Source organism: Poeciliopsis prolifica, unplaced genomic scaffold, assembly GCF_027474105.1.
Source record: "Poeciliopsis prolifica strain line A6 unplaced genomic scaffold, Auburn_PproV2 SCAFFOLD075, whole genome shotgun sequence".
In the NCBI taxonomy this organism is placed as follows: Eukaryota; Metazoa; Chordata; class Actinopteri; order Cyprinodontiformes; family Poeciliidae; genus Poeciliopsis; species Poeciliopsis prolifica.
The window spans coordinates 871,176-888,264 of NW_026562450.1; the positions used below are offsets into that span (position 1 = coordinate 871,176).

A 17,089-nucleotide genomic window follows, 5' to 3' on the forward strand; every position below is an offset into this window, starting at 1 on the left:
GTGTGTGTGTGTGTGTGTGTGTGCCAAACCTGTGTATAATAGTGAATAAGTCCTCGGTGGTGTGTGTCGTAGGAGTGCTGGTCAACAAGTCATCTTCCGTTTCCTCAGCGATGTGGAGAGCAGTCTTCTCATCGGCAGCTGAATCATCTGATCAGTGCATAGGAATAACATTATAACAGGGCTCAGTTACACAAAAACATTAGATAACAAGTTAAAATTAACAAGTGGAAGCTGTTCCTGCATGAGGCTTAAATGCCAGAAAACATTGCTCATAAATACAGACCTGCCCCGATACCAGTGCTGGCCATCCTTTCTCCAATTTCCGTGAGAGAGGAATCCTGGAGTGACGACTGTAGAGATGACTCTTTTGAGCTGTCTTCATCTGTTCCCAAGTGGTTTTTGTCCTGCTCTGACATGTCAAGACCACTACAACTTGCTGGCATGTCATCTGGTGCAAATGCTCCAAGTGGAGACGGCAGACCCACCGGGCTGTCAGACTGTGGAATCTGCCGGTCTGTGCTCCCATTAGTGGAAGGGTGTAGTGGTGTGGGAAGGAGGAGGACATTTGGTTTCTTGGGAACTGGAGGCGGAACCTGGATAATGGAGTGTAAATTATGTTTGTTTTACTTTGCATGACAGCAGGCGATTTAGCCATCTGTGAATTAGAGCAAACAAGTAGTATCCTACTCACCTTGGTTTTCTTTTTGTCAGACAGCTCAGCCAGACAGGAAATGGTCATCCTTGAAGGTAGTGTTTTGCTCTTGTCTTGAAGCTCAGGGCCCTCCTGGGAACTGCATGGAGAAGGAAGTGAACCGCCATCCTCAGGTACAAGACGGATATCTGGTTCTCCGTCAAATTCAGGTTCCAACAGTGGGTCTTCCAACAAAGGTTGGGGATCAGGGAGTGGTGGGAGGTCAAACAGAGACTGGGAGTGAGGGAGGAATGAGTGGTCATAAGCAGTGGGTGGCACATTGGTGGAATTCAAATCTGGGGGAATGGCAGGACTTGTTGGAGTCTGTGGTGGGGGCTTTTTGGGTTTGGGCTTTTTCATGACTTTGTAGATGTTGCCAAGAGGCACTGGTCGTTCCACAGGTGAGGCAGGAGGAGATTCAATAGCAAGGGGGGAGGTGGAGGAAGGAGAAGGAGACTTAAGGAGGAGGTTCATGGGCCGTTTGGGCAACGGAGGTTTGACAGCTACAGGTGGCTTAGGTTTTGGTAGAGTTGGTGGTGGACTTGGGTTGTCGCTGATGTCTCTGCCATGCTGCTCTTCTTCAATTGTGTCAGAAGCTCCATCAGGGCAGTCCTCCAGATCTCCTCGCGAAACAGACCGAAGTCTAATGGTCTTTAGCTCGTTTTGGGTAACCACAGGTAATGCCTGTGAAGAACAGGGGCTGATTTTTCCTGGTTTGGCAGCAGTAGAAGTGTCAGAATGCCGCCTGCTTGCCTTCTGCTTTGGCTTTAGCGATGACAGCTCCAAATGTGCATTTCCAGGCATTTCAAATGACAATCTTGACCTGGCAGCTGGGTCCTTAGGTGATGGTAGTGAAGATTTCCTTTCTGGGATCTTTGGACGCATTTTACACCCTGTCGTACCTACTGTCCCATGATTCATCGGAACTGTTGGAGTAGGAGTCTCTGACTGACTGGAATAGCCGCTTGAGGGAGATATAAGTCCTGGAGGCTTTAAGGGTGAGGAAGCCTTAACGTCAGTCTCCATGGATAACTGTGAAGGGGACGTGGCTCTGGACGTGGAAGGAGAATCTAGAAGGGACTCTGAGCTACTTCTCACTTTCATACATTCAATCACTGTGGTACCTGTTGCTGTGCTGGAGCCTGATAAAGACCTGAGGAAGAAGGAAGAATGATTAGAAGGCAATAATTTAACTGCAAAGTGAAGTACATTTAATACATTTATTCTTTTACCTGTAGGGGTCATTACTCTTCCACTCTCCCAGCTGCCAGTGAGTTGGGAAGGTCATCTGTGTGTCTCCTTCTCTCTCAGGTGCCTGGACTTCCAGACTTGGAGGTCCATCGTTAGCCCCTTGGCCCCGCTCCCTTTCACCTACGCTGGCTTTAGAGGAGCAAGAAGAGCTTGTCAAAAGGAAATCTGGCTGGAATTCCATGAAATTGTCCCTGGGTATGTGCAGGCTCTTTGGTCTGCCATCTCTGTAAAGACCACCCCCATGCCTTATTTTGCCCTCAGCTTCTCCAAGGTTTTTCATTAAGGAAACACTTCTCACAGGGGGCGGGGGCTTGCGCTTGGACTTCTTAAGTGAGATTGAACGAGAGCGAAGGCGCAAGCGTCCTTCTGTGCTGTAATCTGAAGCCGTGACCGAAATAGTGTCCGTAGTACTTGCACTATCCTCAGAACTGCCTCTAGGGTAAAGAAGGGCATAGTTCTCCCCATGACCCAGATAGTTATGATGCTCTTGATGGTGGTCCATTACCATAGTGTTCCCATTACCAGTAGTGGTGATGGTCAAGTCTGGCTCTATACCACCCTCTGTAAAGCAAAAGGACCCAGAATCAGTGGGCGTGGAAAGAGAACGTTCCCGGAACTTGAAGGCGTTTTGAGCTGCTATGGATCGTGCTGACCTCTGCCTTCCTCGCCCTGCCTCTGCACCACCCCCTCGCCCTCCGTCTGCTGGTGCCCCCTCTGTTTCCCTACGTTTTCCCACTGTGACCACTGGCGGAGAAATCCCTGACCCACCATTTCCTGTTCTCCCAGTCGGGTCCGTCACACATGTGAATGAGCTGGAGTGTGAGCTCACAGACTGTCCCGAGCTCACCAGCATGACCCCGTCCTGTATCCCGCCAGCATGACCAATGACACTGTGATGTTTGGGAGGAACTGCTGGACCTTTGCTCATGTTGTAATTGTAAGTCTCATTCCACGCAGCTGGAGAAAATGTGGATCCTTTAGGGCCATTCCAGGTGGATGAGGGTGTGTTGGAGCACAGCAACCCAGAGTGGTCCATAGCTGCTGTGTGAAGCAGCTCTGGGGGGCGTCGCCCCAAACGGTTATCTGTACAGGGCAAAGGGGCAAGAAACAATTGAACGTGCCTACAATTAGATAAATGTTACCTGTGTTTGATTCTTCTCAAACTCTTTTTAGAAGTCTTATTTAACTTTAACTCATACATAAAATCAAATGCATTTAATTATATCCCCGTCCTGACACAAACAAAAATGGCAACAATTCATAAACATGAATTATTAATATCGGCCCAGTTTTACATGTGGAACCATTACAAATGGCAGAAAATGATTGACATCGACCAATAACATTGTTAAAGCAGATATAGTGAGCTTCCCTAAATTATATTATGTGTGCGGCAAGGTAAGATACAGCAGCTCTTATGACGAAAATGAGTGTTGCAGGGGAAAAAAGTGTTGATTGAGATATTACAAAAAAAACCCGCCACTGAATCCAGACTTTAGGTTTTTCTGACAATTGAACCAACCTGTGGGCAGGGTTGTGTCCAGCTCTGAGTGTGTCTTCCGTATTGGGAGGTTTTGATGTGGTGTGTCCGTGAAGAGCTCCAGAGAGTGGGGCTGCTGGGGATAGGAGTCCCCAGGAGACGGGGACGGGGACGGGGAGTGCTGGAGGAGGTCGACACCGTGGAATTTCACTGCTCCCACTTCACCTGGAGGAGACAGACGAGAGCAGACAGTCAGCATGCGAAATGGACCTTCTGGTGCATTAAATGTAACCATTTCTTCCACATTTCAGGCCACTTAGGTCAGTTCTGTTTTAATTTCTTCTGCCCAAATATTGCAGCGACTTGTACTAAATACTAGGAATGACTATCAGGTTCAACATCTGCATGGGCCGATGTTAGTCCTGTTTTAACATGTCGGTATCGTTCGGTTAAGTAAACCTGGACTGATACAAATCTTTATTTCCATCTTGTTGCCATTTGTGTATGAGTTTTGAACAGAGTTGGCCATGTGGCACTAGTTCGATCAACAATATCTTCTTGTATGAAGCAAGAAAGTGGCGTAGAATGAAGATTTCAACTGGACAGCCTCTGTTGTGTTTATGTTTTACAACGTCTGCCGTCATGCTTTAAACCCAGGCAGATTTGCAGCAGATGCTGACAGACACCTGCTGCTCTGTCGCTTGATGTCCTGTCAGCGCTGAGTCATTGGAGGCAGCAGTTACCTCCCTTTATTACCTCGTGAACAAACGGCTCACTTACTCACTTTCTTCTTCCAGGGTCCTTGTAAAAATAACATCTGAGACCAAAAATCACGTGAAGCGATATCATTTTGGAGGTGTGAAGGTCAGTGTGCAAGAAAAGAACAAAAAAAAAAATTATTGCAAAATAAAATGAGGTAAAACAGCAAATTAACAGAAAAATAAGCTGAGAGGATTATTATACAACACTGACACCAGTCAGGGTTAGCACCCCAATTATAGTTTAGTTTCTAACATAGCAATTCAACTTCTGTGACTGACTTTCATGCTCGCTCAGTTGCACTTAGCCATATCTGTTTTTGCCCTAAAAACAATCAGACAGCTCTGCATCATCTGTGAGACTGATGAGTACAGAAAACAATCTCATAGAAATGAAACTGAAGAATGATCATAAGTTTTACTTCATTTCTTTTTTAGATAATCAGAGTGTCTAAGTCAGGGGTGCCCAAAGTCAGTCCTCAAGGGCCGGCATCCTGCACATTTTAGTTCTCTCCCTAATGCCAGACAATGGCACGCTAACTAGCTCTGGTGCTAGTTAGCTTCCTACGCTGCATTTTCTTTAGATTATTTTAGACATGTTTCACGTCAAAAATGTGGAATAATTTTAAGTTGTTCCACTCAAACATATCCGCTATTGGCTGAATTTGTGAATACTGAACCGCGAAGCGCTGTACTAATGAGAATCATACTTGAATATGAAAAATTGTAGAAACATGCAGCTTCGATGTGAAAGAAAAATCCTATATCTTGACAACTTAGGGCAAAGAATCAGCACTAGGTTACTCTCTCAACTCTAAATGTGAACCAACAGCATCAAAGAAAAAACAGCAAATAAAAAAGGTTGCTTTTTTCTCTCAGTCTGCTCCACTCTCCTTTTTCCTCACTGGCTAACAGTCATTCATGAAAATTGCTGGAGTGAGATGGGCAACAGCGGCAACACTGAGGCCGAGCGACGAGTGGAGGAGGAAGAGGAGGAAGAGGAGGAAGAGGAGGAAGCAGTGACGAACCTTCATTGATCCTTTTTTCCCCAGTCTATCCCTCCAAACACATTATTTCAACCACTGTCACCCATTTTACTCATCCACAATTCCTTTTTTCTATCTTACACGTTTCTTCTTCCTCTTCTGTTTTTGGCGGGGGGTTTTCCCCTCCATCTTGGATGGAAGAGAGAGGAAGAGTGTGGCGATGCCATGGTAACAGTAAGTCGTCTGTGAGCTACCTGTTCACTGGCTTTCAGTGTAAAGAAAGCCGGAGAAGACGGAGAGGACGATTAGCAGGTTTAATAGCGACAATTTGAATGAGACACGTGATTTCTTTTTAAAGGACCAAATGTGATGTCAGAAACATTTACTTTTGTAAAATAAAACATGAACTTATGCTCAAAATCACTGTTCTAATGAGCCAATTGGAGCTCATAATCAGTGTTCATCCGCTTCTAAAAATAGTACCAAAATACTTTGGTTACACACACTTTTTAAGTTTTTGAAATGAAAATGTACAGCAGACGACTTTCTCATATCAAGTCAATGGGCTCTTAATGAGAAATAATCCTGTGTTGGTTTTTACGACATTTATTTTTAAAAAATGAGTTACTGCTTTATTTCATATTTGCTTCCAAGTTTTTTTATATTTCTTTTTTATTCTGTCTGTTAATGTGCAAAGGGTGAAAACTAAATCTACAATAACGTAAAAAATACTTTCGAATTACAAAACTAATTCTTTATTTTAATAAAGATGCACCAAATAACCAACCAGAGATCAGAACCGGCTCGGTTTCTTTTTATTGTTGTTGTTGTTGTTGTTTTCTCTCGATTGGCTCCGATTCGCAATTTAACTTTTTTGTTTTTTCCATTAAAAGCGTTTTCAGTCGGAGGCTTCTCTTCCCACCGCCAACACCATCTGCAGTAACTCTTTGAGTAATCTAGATTTACACGAGCCACGGCAACGTTTAATTCCCATTTGGGACCGATAAAGTATTTTTTAATTGAATCACTAGAATATCCCACCATTTTCTTCTCTAAGCATGTATTTGACTCACTTCCTTCATTCTGATGGTTAGACTGTATGTTCTGATGCATTTATAGGCATAATCTCTTAACTACCTCGCTTTCTGATGAATTAAAAACTACTTCCTGTATTGAAGGTCCTTCAGAACATTTATTTTCTTCTTCTGCATCATCCTTAGAATAAACCAACCGGTCAGACCTAGAAGAAAACGACAAATCGATTTTGACCAGGAAGCTTTAAGTACCCCCTTTTCTCCGCTCGCCTTTTATCTCCGAATACCCGCGCAATTCAAGACCGCCGGCGTGGATTAATACGCCTGACCTTCGTCTTCTCTGAAGCTCCCGCCCCTACCACCCCCACTGAGCGGAGAGGAGGAGAAAGAGATGTTTGACTATGGATGGATACGCTGGAGAAAAGGAGGGGAGAGGCACCTGGTGACGAAGCAGTTGCTATGCCAAAAACCAGGAGGTCGGCGCACACACACTCAGAAACACACACATGTATGGGAGACGCAAACAAGAGGGAGCCTCGGTTGAGATGAGTGGAAGCGGCGTCAGAGAGATGCTGCTGAGGCTGACTGTGGCATGCTGACAGCACACACACACACACACACACACACACACACACACACACACACAGACATGCAAAGCAGAGGGTCTGGCAGAGAGCGACGAGGGCGTTATGCAGTCATGAGGAGAAAATGTTCTTGACGTCGATTCGTGTTTCAGCAGAGCAGACTCGCGATAGGCTTGTGAGAAAATGAAGTCATCCTGATTTGAGAGAGACTAGCGGCTGTCTACACCTTCCACAGCAACCTGTTAGCTGATAAGAGCAATAAGTCCATTTATTGTTGGGTTGCTGCAAACTTTATTGTATGTCGCCGGAATGCACAATGTAGGGGATAATGGCAAAGTGGAAGAACTTTTTTTTTCCCACTCAGTTTTCCTGAGTTAATGCTTTGTAAAACCGTCTTTCAACACACTTACAGTTTCAAATCTTATCTTTACTGTTTCTACTGTGTGCATCCCTTTTAGCCCTCCTTCATATTCTCAGTTATATTTAGGTTTGGACTTTGACATGTCTTACGCTCTAAGGATTTCCATGTATTTGGCTCCATCCATTCTTCCACCAACACTCACCAGCTTCCCATGACAGCCTGTCGATTTCGGAGGACAACCATATCTTGTTAGGTTTTTGTTATAGTCTTTAATATTTCATATAATGGATTGAGCGGTTCTCTGTCAGATCTTCAAAGTTTGAGGCGTTGTTTCATAACTGAGCCCTGCTTTAGGCTACGCTTTCACGAGACCGCTGCCTGGAAACTGCAGGATTTTCAGAAACCGATTGAAAGAAGTTTCATGTTTAAACGGTTGTAGTTGTCATGCCAGGCCACCGGTTGGCGCTGTGATTTTAGCGTGTCATTGGACGCGGCTGCGCTTTACACCCGTATAACTCTGTTATATCCTTTAACTGAGAGTAAACAGGTAGGATGCTGACTGTAATGCATCCTGATTTTAAAAAGGTTCATCTGAATTTATTTTAACACTATTTGTCGATATCATTTGGATTTTACACTGTCCATCCACAACAATGAGAGATATAGAAAAATAAGGAAGCAACAGTGAGGAGAAAAAACAAAAGTAGGTCATATACAATTTATGGGGACATCCACAGCAAGAGGAAGGCTCCTTCCTAGGAGGCTCATTAGGACTGTCAGCTCCAAGAAGTACAGTAAGAGGGTCAAGTTTGAAGGTAAAGGGCCTACGTTAGCCTACTTTTGTGCTCCAATGACCTAATATAATAACATTGGTGTTTGTGTACTGTCTCCAGTCAGTGTTTTGTTCAGAAAATGCAAAACAAAACAAAACAAAAAAAAATGCTTGTGCGCTTATTGACCTGAGGACATAATTTCACCTTTTGAAGACAGAGTCGTTGTTAAAATCAAACTCGAACATAACACAGATGGGAATGACAGCAGTTCATAACAGGTTTTTAACAAGTTTTCAAAAAAAATGTCAACACAACCTCCATTCATAATTGGTGGCACATCTCAAACTTGAGATTTGTGAAAATGCATCTCAATTTTCTATAGTAAACTTATGTCAAAAGGTGGTGTTGACATAAAATGATCACTGGGTAACAACAAACGGAGTGCATACATAGAAAGAAACTAAAACAAGCAAGTTCAGCCAGTCTGTCAGTTATCAGAAATGACCAGAGCTCCTCAAAACGCTTCAGCATTGCTGCGTTTTCGATCTGTTTGCCATACCTGTAACGTCGAGTGGCATGCAGTGAGCCGGCGTGCGTCGTAACGGGTGCCAGCGCGGTTTTTCGGCGACGGGCGGCCCTGTGGTGGCGGACGTAGCTGTGCTGCTGCTGCTGTTGTTGCTGCTCCAGCCCAGAGGGGGGCGATCCGAGCCGCAGGGGGACGGGGTCGGGGAAGGCGAAGGGTTGATCACAGACCTCAGGCCGAACACGGAGGAGGTGGTTTCATCTTCGTAGAGCTGCTTTGACGCCGGCTAGAAGAAGACACAAAAAGGCAGGTTGTGTTTTTCTCAAATAGGAATATTTTCTTAATAGGTGAAGAAACACATGGAAACACGATTACTTTAAAGAAATTAATAGCTGTAGAACTTTTTTAGAACATATTTTCAAGTTTCTTCAAACATTTTACAGATAGAATTCAAGTTTGACTTCAATTTCTCTTCAACCACCTTTACTCTCATACCCCTGAAAAAAATTGTGCAATAAAGTCCTGGAGATCCATTCATAATTTTTGCTAAAAAACAATTACAGCTGCTGCAAGAGTACCAGCTACAAACCCACCAGGACATGACCGGCAACTTAAACAGATTTAATTTATTTGATTTAAATAAATTAAATCAAATCAAACACAGAGCTACAATAAAATGACTTGGATGAAGCGTTTGGGGGCAGGTCAAAGTTCAGATCAGATTTAATTGAAAATCTATGCAAAAAGTCTGAAAACTGATTCGCACCACAAAAATGTTGAACAGACTGCCGAAAAGGTTTCATGCCAGGTATCTTTTTCTCCACTTTTCCTACTCGGTGTGAAAATCAAATGAAAATCTAACACACTTTAACAAATTTTGTGATTTTGCCATGGCAAGATGTAAAGCTTACTGGTCCTGCAGTGCAGGAAACATTGCAGTTCACCTTTAAAGACAAACGTAAAAACCTCATCTGCTGCTACAGAAGCGCTGAGAGCAATGACAACTTCACGGGAAACACAAATAAAATCAGAGCTGTAACAGATGCAGTGGAGTGAATCCTTTGTGACGCCGTCCAAGAAAAGAGTCTTAGCAGCCAGAGCATGAGCAGAGTACATCCAGCTATAGATACCGAAGTCAGAAGATATATAAATATATTAATTTCCCCTCTTGTTTTAAAAAACAAAAATCCATTAGTAACAGCTTTGTGTACAGGAGATGCCTGTCAGATAGCACTAATGTTATCTGGTGTTTGGATTTTTTTAATTATCTTTTTTTCTTTCCCAAGGATTATAATAATATTTCTATCTGGAAGACACAAAATCATAAGGATCTGTTTATAGACAGCAGCTGAGAGAGAGAAAAGCACGATGACTAATTCTGGTGAATCTGAATGAGGGGGCGGATTGGGCTGTACAACAGATTTTCGGCTAATTCACATTCAACCTGCTGTGTTATCGGAATGATAAACATAATGAGGCGTTCAGTCACAACACAACTTTTAGCTGTCATTTGCTCGATTCATGGGGAAAAAAATAAGAATGATAATCACGCTGTATTGTTTTAGCGATTACAGTCTGAAACTGGAGCGCTTGAAGTGAAGAAGTAGTAACACCAGCCAAGGTCATTCTGAACAAACAAGAAAACAGCTTGTTTAAATTGTTCCTGTCGTTTAAGTTGTAATTCACAAAAACTCAGTGGAAGGTCATTTAGTAATTTTATCTTTGCATTTTTATCCCAAATATTTGAATTTACAGTCGGAAATATCTTATGAATTGACGTAAGGATGCATTGGTAGCTACAACATATTTATGCAGGACATTGTTTTGGCATAAGCCGTCATTAGCCATGACACAGGGAATGATCAATTGAATGTCAAGATCAAAACATCATTGTCACAATTTCAAAGAATGTCTTTGTATGAAGTTGTATTCAAGTGTTCACGCTCTCCATGCAAGTAACATTTGTGTCCAGTTGGACTGATCTGTACCTGGTCTGAATGCCTACACCTGATGTGTTAGAGGCACTGTCTTAAAGACAGGAAAAAAGTAGCACAATTTTATGTCCCTGAAATTGTACAGCCCTACCAGCCAGCACAGTAAGACTGTGGAATTTCATAGGATGGCAAGGTTTTGAAAAGTTAGAGAAATAAAACACTAAACATCAATGTGTTAAGCTAGAATTCACAGTGCAGACACAACCTGACAACCTGCTGAAGTTCAAACCAAGCGTCAGAACGGAGAAGGAAGGGGAATGAACAAAGTGGCGTAACGTTGTTGTTGGTGCCAGACAGGCTAAACCATCTCATCGACTGGCATTTTCACACACTGCCGTCTCTCGGGTTTACACAGAACAGTCCACAAGAGAGAAAATATCCAGGGAGCAGCAGTCAGTTGCCTTGTTGAAGTAGGAGATCGAGTATAGCTCACACAGCCACTAAAGGTGTGTGGAAAAGCATCTCTGAACATACAACATGTGGAGCCTTGAAATAAATGGGTTACAAACAAAATACCACTCCTGCTGGCTAAGCTTGGTTGGCTTTACGGATATTTGAACATCTCAGTAGCAAGCGAATGACGTTTAAACACTACGGCCGTGTTGGCTGTAGTTGTGGATCATGTCGGACCATTTAGGACCACAGAGTACCCATCTGCTGGTGACCACTTCCAGGTTGACAATGGGGCATATCACCCAGCTCAAATCAACTCAAACATGTGTCTTGAACACAACAGTGAGTTTGTGATACTCCAGTGACCTCCGTACTCCAGTGGTCGCCACCATCATTGTTTAGGGCGACCACTCATCCCGTTATCAGGGAGTTGCTCTTTGTTGTGTCCTTGGGTAATTATGTGAGTCTTCCTCAGGGCAGCTGTGGCTACTATCCAATAGCTTGCCACCGTCAGTGAGTGAATCTGTATGTGAATGACGGAATGCAGTGTGACGCGCTTTGGAGTAAACGCTGGACTTGAAGCACTTTACAAATACAGACCATTTTACCATTTACCATAGTCACCAGACCTCCATCCAAAACAGCACCTTTGGGACGTGTCGGACAAGGCAATTCAGGTCATGGCCGACAAATCTGCAACAACTATCTGAATTCATCTTCTCAACCTGGACCAATATCCCATCAGACACCATGCCAAATCTATGCTACTATGCAATGTCACAGGGAGTTTAGGTGATCATTACTGACCACATGGGTTTGTTTACCAGCAAAAAATTGTGTGGAAGAAATTGATAAGGGGTTCAGCAACACGAGACAGGAAAATGCTTTGTGTCAGAAGCTGCATGCGTGTTTGTTTACCAGGAAGATGAAGTCCGGCCTCTTGTTGTTGAGAGAGACTGGTGAGCGGCTGAGCGACGTGGACGTGTCGTCTGAGCTCTGGGAGGACGGATGGCGAAACGTCTGGCCGGTCAGCTTGGTGTCGTACAACTGCTCCTCAAATTCTGTACGCGCACACAGCACAAAAAACACACGGTGAGAAGCAAATAAACTTAATCGGGAGCACACAACACAAACTCACACACCAAATATTTTAGGCACATGGCTGAGAGCAAAGATCCAGCGGAGCTGTTGCTTCACATCACAGCGAAACCTCCCTCCTGTGAGTCCCCGGCGCACCTTCTGCCAGCTTAACAGTCTGCTTCGGTTTACATTTAATCCTCTCCTGGGCTCTCCTGACTCTTGTTCTCATTTAAACCAAACATTCTCCGTCGAGTTGCCCTCTCCTTTTGGATATCTGAGTTTCTCCCTCTTGCCAGGAGCTTAAACTCTCCCCCTCCAGCTATTGTAAACAGATTCCTAAAACCCCCATCCACCCCCACCTTCCTAACCACACACCCACTCCCCCTCACAGCCCTTCAGCCAATCCTTTACCCCCAAAACACACTACAGACCCAAACCCCAGTCGCTGCTGAGCTGTCTGACACACGGACGTTCCCAATACAATCCTGCTGATGAAACGGCAGCATCAGATAGACACGGGTTTTAAGTTGAACACGGTTGGATAACAGCAAAAAACAGAGTAAAGACAGATGGATGTGTTTAGTATTGGGGTGACATGCTATCTTAGACTAGAACACAATGATCACTTCTTGGGATTTTTGGAAATGGCATGTTTTTCTTTCTTTTTCAAAAAAAAAAAGAATTGCTGAAAAGCAACTTTTCAATGCAGTTTTACAGTTTTCAGGGGGATTACAAGTTTCAATTAAAACATACACAAATGTATTTAAATCCCTCACCCATCTGCCTTTACAAAAATAACTCATGCTTTGTCAAATTAGATGAAAAGCATCTGTGAACACTGATTTTCAAGTCTCGCCGCAGATGCTCAATCTGATTTATCCCTGGACTTTGACTGGGTCGTTCCAGTGCATGAATGATTCAAACCATCCCAATGCAGCAACTTCTACATGTTTGCAGTAATTAAACTAGATTTCTTCTGGCTTTTTTTTTTGGAAAAACTATTTCAAATTTGCGAAATGCAGGCCCACTAAACGTCCTTTTTAAAGACTTGTCCACAGAGCTGACTGAACGCCCTTTAGTTTTTTTTACTTATCACAAACTACCGCGGTTTGGTTGATAGAAAAATTACAGCATAGCCAGACCAAAATGATGAACTAGTAGTGCATCCCTTTAAGGTCTAAGATAGCAAATGAGGTTGAGTTGATTTATTAATCTTCTTTGGTTTCCGGCAAAAAGGTTTTTAATGCATGCAAATCATTTTTGAAAAGTAGGGTGGGTGGGTGACGTTAACTCGGCGAGGCAACGTGGGAGAGATTTGGCTTGAACGTTATAATCATGCACAGTAATTAATGTATAACAGCAGAGCAACAGCGTATTAAAGAATAATGCCACATTTTTGAACAAGTGCAGACAGTCCAACCACCCACAGCTTTGGTGAAGCCTTAAATGGCATTGGGAATCGTCGCTCTTGGCATGTTTCCTCGCTAAAGTGAAACATGCCAGCAGAAGACAACAGTTTATGGGATCTCACTCTGCATGAGTGCAAATATGTCTGCAAACATCAAAGGAAACACAGGAAGCCTCCGCGAGCTCGACATTTCCGAACCGTTCGCTACACATTAAGATGTTACATTTTGAACTTTGCTAAAGTTTCATCAAAGCAAAGTGAGGAAGTCTTGAAGCAGTGCACTTAGAAGGAAAAAAAAGACTAAACAAGGTTGTTATTCCAAAATGTTTCAACTAAAATACAGCTGGTTATAGTTGTAGTTGGAAAAAAAAAAGAGTGGGAAGTTTAAAAAAACTGACTACACAGAGGCAGAGTAGACGGCGCTAAGCTGTCGAGTCTTAAAGGTTTTTCAGGCCATGTTTCATAAATTAGAGGCAGAATCTGCTTCTTTCCAGTTCTAACACTCACCAAGTTAATGTGGTTGCTGTTTTCTCTCCTTCTGCTTATTAATCACAAGAGGGATCGCACTGGCTGCTATGTACTGAAAAACAGAGCTTAAGTGAAATAATACAACTTTTTTTAAAAAGTTGGTCAAAGTAAATCCAAAAAGTCGTTTTTAAACGATTAAGGGAAAACAGATACGCATGTCAACCTAAATCAATGCAGACAAAGTAAACACACCTGCCGCGACAAATTGTTCAGATCACATCAGAGTCTCATTTCTGCTGAACTTATAGAACCCGTCTGAAAACGAAGGAAGCAAAAGTAGCTCAACAACCAACACTCAAAAGAAAGGCAGCTGGAAAGGGTTTCATTTCTATGACTTCCAGTTTTATGTGAACCACACTCAGAGTCATTACCGCCAGTGGAACAAAACATGGATATGTGCGCCTTCCCAAAAGATTATGGCCCACCAAAATTACTCCAGGAGACCATCGACGGCTCATCAAGGACAACACCAACGAACCCAGAAAATTGTCTAAAAACTCACCACTTGCTTCAGTTAAGGTCAGAGTTCATGATTTAATAGTAAGACAGAGATTGGATAAAAATGGCATCCGTCCAAAAAAGCAGCAAGGTCTGCCTCACCTTTCCAAGAAAACATCCAAAAAAACCATCAGTGCTCAATAATTACTAACTCCTCAGACACATAAAACAGGTAAGATGTGTGTCCAAAATTTATGTGGTCCCTATAATCAAACAGCGCCAGCTTATTGATAAATAAGCTGGCTAGCTTATTTATCAAAAGGCTGGCATGTTTTGGTCACTCGAATGGCACACCTGACAGTCAAACGGTTGCAAAGTGTTTAACATTTCACAGTTTCTAACTCTTCAGCAAGGTCACTGTCCAATCCGTACTTGTCATAATGAGGTACGTTCCCCTCCGCCTACCATCGCTGAGCCATATTACGCACCGGGTGCTCGTTAGAGAAAAATAATCAATTTTGTGGTGATTAAAAATTGCCTGACTGCTGCATGCACAAGTGGCCGGATCAGCCAGATAATAAACAGTGAAAAGGAGCTAAAAGTCGTCTCTTCCCCGACTGCAGTGGCCCAAAGAACTGAGGTGTCAGCAAGAGTCTGGAGATGCAGGGGGGTAAACAAACTGATTCGGGAGAGGAAGAGTGAGAGGAGTGAGAGTGAGGCAAATGGCAGACGAAGAAAAAGGAGGAGAAAAAAAAAACCAACACAGCTGAGAAAAACTGGGAGGTGGGAAAGTAGAGAAAGAGACGTATTGGAGATGGAATAAAGATTTATACGCGGCCGGGCTAATGTAATGCAGATATAATGGAAACAATTAAGACGTTCAAATGGATATTTCTTTGGAAAATATAAACGGAAATACAACCTGATCAATAAAGTGACAAGACACAGAGCAATGTTGGGGAGGAAAAATGAAAAGCCAAGGGCAAAGTAATATGACAGAAATAGATGGAGTCAGAAGGAGAAGCAGAAAAGTCGCAGGAGTGGAAGAGGACAAGATTATAAAAAGAAAAAAAGAAAGACAATTCATTCTACCCACCAGTGAGTCTATATGTGTACATATTAATGGTACTATGTAAAGGAAGAGGAACAAAGCTATTGGCAGAGTCTCCCCAGGTCTTTAAGAGGTAAAAATAATCTCGGTCGGAAGTGAGTGAGAGCACCTTCTTTTTTTTCTCTCCAGAGGCTTTTGCTCGGAGAGCCAAAATCAGCTTTAGGCCTTCCCACAACGTTCCAGATGAATTTCAGAAAGTCATCACACCAGAATTAAAACAAATCCAACCCCAGACCACATTCAGAGGTAGCTGAAATATAAGTATTCTTATTGCGACGTGCCAATCCGAGGACTCAGATGGCTTGTTCCTTCATGCAGGACATTTGTGACGATCCCATCTTGCATCCAAGGGTTTCTGCAGGTACTTGGACTTCTTCCTTCACGTAGTTGAGAAGGTAAAATGGTCATTCCAAATAGCTCTTGGTTGTAATTGAGTATGTGTGTAATTGTCTTATGGAGTGATGGTGACTTGATCCTGCCTCTCAACCCAATGACTGCTGGGATACGCTCAACGAAGGCATAAAAATGGTTGAACGGATTCAAGTCAGAAGAGTCAAAATATTAAACCACCACATTACTTCCTTTCTTCAACCCCTACTGTTTGCGGTTTTCACTTTATACTGCGATGGTCGTGAATACAAACCCACCCTGGGTGTCTGAGGAAGTGTCTTGACAGCTGGCTAATGGTAATAAGTCCTGTCCAAAGCTGCTTAGCTGCATTCATGGCTGCTATTTATTGACAATGAGTGGATTAAAGCAGTGAATACATGAGTAGATGTATTGTTCTACTGAAAAAGTGTCAATTTCACTATCAAATACTGCGATAAATCGAAGTATGTTAATTAAATATTTCATTAAGTGGGTAGAACATGGAAGTGTCTTGGCATAATGTGAAGGTTTTTTAATGAAAAAGAAACAAAGCGGTTCCTAAAAGTCTTCAAGAATATTAATCACCACTTGTTAATAAAAACTATAGCAATTTCCGGAAACAATATTTTTGTAAACCATAACCCATGTCACAAAGTTGCAAAATAAGCCACATTAATGAACAACACTGAATGCTTAAAGACATTCTTTCATCTCACAAATATGAACAAAACATTATGAAAATGGAAAGGTTTGGGGGGAAATAAGCCTAAACAATTTGGGTTTTTCAGAATACTGACACAATAATTCATTGAAAAGTATTTAATCAGGAATATAACGCAGACTTTTACCAACAAAAAACTGACATGTCACTCATTGAGACACGCTTTCCTTGAATCTTTTCTCTTTGAAGGCATTGAAACTTTTACTTACATAAAAAAACAACAACAACAACAACAACTCAAGGTTACACTAAAAGCACAGCAGAACCTCTCTTCCAGCGCCGATGCGTGGTCCACCATTAAAGGTTAAAGTTTGCAGACAGCCGCCGTGGTGGTGCGCGCTGACCATGAGGAAACGGGGCCTTGAGGACGGCAGCGTTGAAAGCAGAGGGAGAGGGAAGGTAAACAGACGTAGATCCACGCTGCAGATAGCAGCCGGGGTCCGCTGAGTGCAGCTCTGCTAAATGACTGCGGGCTACTGTGGTGGGAAAACCAGGGAGGCAAGAGGGAGGGGAAGGGATTCTATTGGTGTTTGGGGTGTAAAGGTATGCCGGTCACTCCCACTTGTGCACTCACACACACACACACACACACACACACACACACAC

At 43.0% G+C, this 17,089-nt stretch overlaps 1 protein-coding gene across 4 annotated transcripts in view; it reads right to left on the minus strand.

Annotated features, from left to right (window-relative positions):
- Nucleotides 1-17,089, minus strand: part of nhsl2 (NHS-like 2) — a 113,672-nt gene that overhangs the window by 2,839 nt on the left and 93,744 nt on the right. For all 4 annotated transcript variants that reach the window (XM_055021278.1, XM_055021279.1, XM_055021280.1 and 1 more), the window contains exons 3-9: nucleotides 11,747-11,889; nucleotides 8,478-8,727; nucleotides 3,465-3,647; nucleotides 1,924-3,025; nucleotides 692-1,844; nucleotides 284-593; nucleotides 30-147 (exon numbers count right to left, since the gene is read on the minus strand). In XM_055021278.1, coding sequence (XP_054877253.1) covers nucleotides 30-147; nucleotides 284-593; nucleotides 692-1,844; nucleotides 1,924-3,025; nucleotides 3,465-3,647; nucleotides 8,478-8,727; nucleotides 11,747-11,889 — 3,259 coding nt within the window. The remainder of the gene's footprint in view (nucleotides 1-29; nucleotides 148-283; nucleotides 594-691; nucleotides 1,845-1,923; nucleotides 3,026-3,464; nucleotides 3,648-8,477; nucleotides 8,728-11,746; nucleotides 11,890-17,089) is intronic.